The sequence below is a fragment of the Mustela nivalis genome (assembly GCF_964662115.1).
Source record: "Mustela nivalis genome assembly, chromosome: 3".
NCBI classification, from domain to species: domain Eukaryota; kingdom Metazoa; phylum Chordata; class Mammalia; order Carnivora; family Mustelidae; genus Mustela; species Mustela nivalis.
In genome coordinates, this window is record NC_139022.1 from 9,738,122 (window position 1) to 9,745,179 (window position 7,058).

Consider the following 7,058-nt stretch of genomic DNA (forward strand, 5'->3'; position numbering starts at 1 on the left):
AAAATTCATTTAATAATCCCCAATTGAAATTTTGGCACACTCTTTCACTTAAATTTCTATTATATATTTAAGTTCCACAGCAATTATTTAGAGAATAGAATGAGAGAAATTTCTTTTCTCCACATAATTGAGCTTTTCATTAAAGCTTAATACCTGGTCAATAACACAAACTTTATTATATGACCAGTGTGTTGTGTATTTTATGTTTGTTTTATGGGAATTTAGTAGGGCTATGTCTCATTGTAGATTAATGTATAGTTATAAAATAACTGTGAGAATTAGGACTTTAGCTTCCATGTTAGCTTTCATAATGTTAAATTGTGAGTGTTTAATGTCAAAATTTACTAACTTTGAAAATCTTATGATATATTATGTTTTTAACTCTTTCATGTCACCTGTCATTGTCTTTCTCCTTTATTCCATTCTGGGCAAGTTACTTAGGCATATCTTTTACTCCAGCTTTGTTTTTACTTCCTTAATACAAATTAGGATGTAATTGCTCTATATGTCCTTAATCATTTTCTACAGCCAGGTTACCTTTTAAAATCAACGGTTGTTTTGAATCATTTGTTTTAGTAACACCCTTGTCTTAAATTTCTTGAGTGTGAAGAACTACTGTTTGCTTCCTAAATATTTATACTGGTTTTTGGAAAAATTCTTCTGCAAGTATATGTTCTTCATTGCACTTTTGTTTCTTGAAGGTCGCACATTTTCTTTTTTGTCTTTGTCCTTGGTCTTGTTTTGTACTTTAGTTTCTTTTTTTGAGATGTTCAAAACCTATGTTCGATGTTTTTATATTTCTTAAATACCCACCTTTGGATGTACATAGTGATCTAGGCTTATTGTTTCCTGAATAAACAGAACAATTCTTTCTTTCTTTCTTTCTTTCTTTCTTTCTTTCTTTCTTTCTTTCTTTCTTTCTTTCTTTCTTTCTCTTCTTCTTTTCTTCCCCTGAATGCTTTTTTGTGTTTTCCTCATTAAGTGCATTTATTTGTAGTGAACGTTGCTTAATATATATTAGATACACTTTTATATACTTTAAAATTGAGGCATGTTTTATTAGACTACTTGCTAAACATGATCTTTTTTCACTCCATCTTTTTAAAATAGGAAAAAATATTTATTTATATTTGAACAATTACTATTTGTGTTACACAAGTCAAAATAATAAAACGGTGAGTAGCAAAATCCCATCTCTCTCCCAGAGGTCTACCACTCCTATAAGCCACTGCTCTGAGCAGCTTCCTGTGTATCTGCATATATAGGGACATATGACTATACAGAATTTCTCTAATTTAGGCACACATATATGGAATGTGATACATATGTTTACACATTCCATAGTTTTAGAATTGTTCCTGTTTAGAATATTCTCTTTCTGCTCCCTGTTTGATATGTTGAAGCTATAAGATTTGAAGAGAAAAGTTGTGGAAATACTGCATTCACGGTCAATATTTATAGCTTAATAATTTTTCTATAGAACTAATTAAAAACCTTCAAAGCTTAGTAATTTATGATGCCCTTAATGAGTAATGAGGATTTCTAACTTGATCAGAAAAATTGCTACAACTAAAAGGTCCAAACTCAGTGTTATCTGAAGGGGAATTAACTGCTTTCTGTAAACTCTGCAATGCATCTTTGGCAGGTGACTGGACACTGCTGCTCTCTGTGAGTCCACTTGTGGATGGGTAGAGTGAAATCAATAAAAGTTCAGGAGGAGGGTAGACTGAGGCAATGTTTATTCCCCATGCATATTAAAGGTAGTGGTTTCAGGGTTCACCAATGAGGCTGCGGACATTTTGCAGGGCTCATACATGAAGTGACAAAGACAGAACTAAAAACAATTAATTCTGCATAATATTTACCCAAGAAAAAAATGAATTTGAAAAAGGAAGCATTTGTTTTTGTAATAGACATATATTTTCTTTAGTAATAGATAAAATATATGAAGTTTCCTACTGGGAAAGAATGGGGCAAATAGACAAACTAGTAATCAAGATATTACAGGATGGTTCCATTTTGTAATTACAAGATTGAAGTGGAGTTCCATAGTTTAACTATTGTTGACAATGCTGCTATAAACATCAGGACACATGTCCCTTCAAACCAGTATTTTTGTATCCATTGGATAAATACTTGGTAGTACAATTGCTGGGCCATAGAGTAGCTCTATTTTTAACATCTTGAGGAACCTCCAACCTGTTTCCAGAGGGCTACACCAGTTTGCATTCCCACCAACAGTATAAGGGGATTTTCCTTTCTCTGCATCTTTGCCAGCACCTGTTGTTTCCTATGTTGTTGATTTTAGCAATTCTAATATAGCCATGTTTAAATATATGGCAGAATAACATGTGTTTGAGTCAGCTCTAAGGTGGAGGAAGATTGGTAAGGCCTGCTTATTCATTCATTTGGTAATGGTATCTCTAGTAACTCTACTATTGACTAGAGATGTGTTAGTCTCTTTAGGGAAAATAAAATAGGTATGAAATGGTGAATGTAATTTAGATGAATTGCTGACTAATTTGGGGGAGACTACTTTGTGCTGAGCCATCTAAGGATTGGGTGCTACAAAATTACATTTTATATGACCCTTGGCCTCATGACTCTCAGAAGCTGTTGTAAACAGATACATACACAACTTAGTCATGTAAGCAAATAGAGAAGATGTTTTATATTATCTAGTCATGTGCAAAAAAAAAAAATTACCCCATTAGCTAGTTTCCCATTCAAATAAGGACAAAGGCTTTGGAGTATAGTATTGAAGTATGATACTGAGGAAGATTTCATTGGTAGCAGCAATGTAAGAGAAGGACTCACATTTTTATGATGAAATCATAATTACTAGCTTGCTAAGTATCATTATTTTATAAATTGGATACAGTGCCATCATTGGAAATAAAATAGCCCCTTAATTAATTGTTTCCAAAACAAGAGCCACATTTTGCATTCACACTTTGAGCTGATGACTAAAGTAGGCATGATTTCAGGAAAAAGAAATCTAAAGCCATATGGATAGGATTTCACTTCCTAAAAATTGATAATAGAGCCTGGAGTATCCTGAGTCTCTGAAAAAAGGAGCAGGCAAAACAAACAAAACAAAACAAAAAAAAAAAAAAACAACCACCACCACCAACAAAAAACCCCTAAGAAATAAACATAATGAGAAGGAAGAAGAAAGGTAGTGTGGAGAATTAACTGGAGGAAGAAATAGACTTGTTAAGTGTATACAATACACTATATATATATATATATATATAATACACTATATATAAAATACACTATAATATTATATAATACTATATTATATATACTACATAGTGTATATAATACATATTTAATATATAATAATATATCACATATATAATACATAATAATATATACTATATAGTGTATATAATACACTTGTTAAGTATATGTGTGCCTTTGACTGGGTCACATAAGCTCTCAGGACTTGATTTTTAAAGTAATGCCATTTGAAAAATGTAATGACCATTACATCTGCTATATTTTTAAAAATATAAATTTATAAATGGCTTCCGCTATTTTGGGTGATGAAAATGGTTTTATTTCCTCTTGATTGAAATTTGCTTAAAACAAGCCTGTTTTTTCCTTCTATTGAAATTAGTTGTATTTCCCATCTTTCTGTTAACTAGAAAGATGTTAATATAAAGAGGTAAATTTGATTGGATGGAAATGATGGTCTAATTTATTTCCTGCAATAGATAATATTGCTTCCCTCAAGACACACAGAGTTTTATTGACATATAACTGATACACAAAAATCTTCACATATTTGAAGTGTAGAGTTGATGAATCTGGACATATATATGAACTATTCCCACAATCAAGGTAATAAATTACCTGCAAAAGTTTTCTAGTTTACTTGTGTCCGTGTGTGTGTGTGTGTGTGTGTGTGTGGTAAAAATACTTAACATAATTTGCCCACTTAACACATTTTAATTGCATAATTAAATTTAATTGCATAACTGTATTGTTAAATTCAAGCAATATGCTGGACAGTAGTTTTCTAGAATTTATTCATTTGTATGACTGTAACTTTATAACCATTGAACAACTTCCTATTTTTCTCTCCTCCCATCCTCTGGCCACCACACCATTTTATTTTTTATTTCTGTAGATTTAACTGTTTTATATACCTCACATAAGAGGAGTATTTTTCCTTCTGTGTCTGGCTTATTTCACTTGGCATAATGCCCTGAAGGTTTATCCATGTTGTGCATTGCAGGATTTCTTTTTTTAAAACTGAATAACATTACATTAATATCAAATGATATAATATTCATTAAGAGTGAGTAATAAATACCATATCTATTCACCCATAGATGGACACTTAAGTTGGCTGTTGTAAATAATGCCGTAATGAACACAAAAATAAAGACATTTCTTTGAGATCTTGATCTCAGCTCTTTTGGGTATATACCAGAAATGGGACTGTTAGGTCCTATGGAAGTTTTGTTTTTAATTTTTGAGAAATGTTGATTCTGTTTTTCATAATGACTGTACCATTTTACATCCCCACCGACACCATATAAGGATTCTAATTTCTCCAAAACCTTGTCAACATTCCCTGTCTTTTTTGCTAACATCCATATTTACAGGTATGATGTGATATTGTATTTTTCATTGTATTATCTTGATGATGACAATGCCAAGCACTTTTTCCTATACCTATTCAAAATCTCTATGTCTCATTTGGAGAAATATCCATTCAAGACTTTGCCTACTTTTTTATTAAGTTTTTATTAATTTATTTATCTATCATCTATCTATTTATTTATTTTGCTATTGTTTCATTTGTGATTCTTACATATTTTGGATATTAACTCATTATTGGATATTTGTTTTACAAATATTTTCTTCCATTTCCTAGATATTCCTTTTGTTATCTGTGATTTTGGTGTCGTAGCTATAAAGATATTGTCAAGACCAATGTCATAAAGCTTTTCCTTTATGTTTCTCCTAAAAGTTTATGTTTTAGATCTTACATTTAAGTTTTCAATACATTTGGAGTTGATTAATGGTGCGTATAGTGTAAGCTAGACATCCAACTTCATTATTTTGTATGTGCATATTTAGCTTTCCCAGCACCATTTATTGAAAAGACTATCTTTTTCCCATTATGTATCCCTGGTAACTTTGTTGACAATCCAGTGGTTGTATATAAATGGGTTCTATCCGGGCCTTCATTTTACTCCACTGACATATACATCTACATTTATGCCCGTACCATAGGTTCTAATTATTGTAGCTTGATTATTATTTTTTTACATATGTCTGCTCTTCTCTATTTTAGAAAGCATCAGAGGAGAAGATGCGCATTTATTTACAATGCACATAGTAGGAAAAAAGATCTAAGCTACTAGATGTAAGGACATAGCTTCTAAGAACTTAACATAGAATACTTTTGGGGGAAGTATACTGTCTCATTTGACCTTATATAATATGTCATCTTTCTCAACTGTAGCAGTCTTTGGGAACACACTTTGCATATGGGGATGATGAGGAGTACCAATGAGACCAGACTAACAGGTTTCGTCCTTTTGGGGTTTTCTGATTATCCCCAGTTACAGAAGGTTCTATTTGTGGTCATTTTGATCTTGTATTTATTAACCATTTTTGGGAATACCACCATCATTCTGTTATCTCGTCTGGAATCCAAGCTTCATACGCCAATGTATTTTTTCCTTTCTCATCTCTCCTTTTTGGATATATGTTTTACAAGCAGTGTTATTCCTCAGCTCTTGGTAAACTTGTGGGATCCTATGAAAAACATCACCTATGGTGGCTGTGTGGTTCAGCTCTATGTCTCTCTTGCCCTGGGATCTACAGAATGTGTCCTCCTAGCTGTGATGTCCTATGATCGCTACATTGCCATCTGCCGTCCCCTCCACTACACTGTCATAATGCATCCTCATCTTTGTATGGCTTTGGCATCTTTGGCATGGCTCAGTGGGTTGGTCACTACTCTAGTACAGTCCACTCTCACCTTGAAGCTACCTTTCTGTGGACATCATCAAGTGGATCATTTCATCTGTGAGGTCCCTGTACTCATCAAGTTGGCTTGTGTGGACACCACTTTCAATGAGGCTGAGCTCTTTGTAGCTAGCATTATCTTCCTTATAGTACCTGTTTCCATCATCCTGGTTTCCTATGGCTACATTACTCAAGCAGTTTTGAGGATTAAGTCAGCTTTTGGAAGAAAGAAAGCATTTGGGACCTGCTCCTCCCACCTGATGGTTGTCATAATCTTCTATGGAACCATCATCTTCATGTATCTGCAGCCAGCCAAGAGTAGATCCAAGGACCAGGGAAAGTTTGTTTCCCTCTTTTACACCGTGGTGACCCCCATGCTCAACCCCCTTATCTATACTTTGAGAAATAAAGAGGTTAAGTGGGCACTAAGGAAAGTTCTAGGAAAGATTCTGGGAATAAAGTTTACATGATTATTTTTTAAAAAAAGGTTTTTTAAAAAGCACGACCATGATAAACATCTCTTTGTGTGTGGTAAAAACAAAATTAAACTTTTTTTAAACATTAAAATTTTTAATAAAAGCCTATTTGAGTCATTTTCTCCCATTTTCTTTTGGTTAATTATTTATACAACATTATATAATATACTGTGGAATATATGTGTCTAGTACCAACTTTGTATCAATAACAACAAAAAATATCAAAAAAGTCACTATTTCAATCTATTCTTAAATATCTTTCCTCCTGAAATATATCATCTATGAAACCCCTCTGAAATTGTTGTTTTCCCATGTTGAGAAAAAAAAAATTGAGGAATGTTTTAAACTAGTCATTTCTTTTTTCTTTATTTGTGAAAAACATTTTTAGTCTCTCAGCTTTCCTGTATCTCTAGTTGAACCCGTGTCTTCCCTTTTCCAAAGTTGCACCAACGATGGAAGAAATTGAGGCAAACTGTTATGAGGCAGAAATTTTATTTCCTCCAACACTCTATCCTCTTAGAATGTGATATCAATGTGTAGAAGAGCATAATCGACATGGAACAAAAACCATACATTCAGGTAGAGGAT

The 7,058-nt window shown here is 32.8% G+C and overlaps 1 protein-coding gene across 1 annotated transcript; it reads left to right on the top strand.

Annotated features, from left to right (window-relative positions):
• Positions 1-5,451: 5,451 nt before the first annotated feature.
• LOC309861292 (olfactory receptor 2G2-like) lies at positions 5,452-6,464 on the top strand (the record flags this gene model as incomplete). Its single annotated transcript, XM_082724099.1, has 1 exon — positions 5,452-6,464. The coding sequence occupies exon 1, from the start codon at positions 5,511-5,513 to the stop codon at positions 6,462-6,464; it is 954 nt and encodes a 317-aa protein (XP_082580225.1). The 5' UTR covers positions 5,452-5,510.
• Between the last annotated feature and the right edge of the window lie 594 nt (positions 6,465-7,058).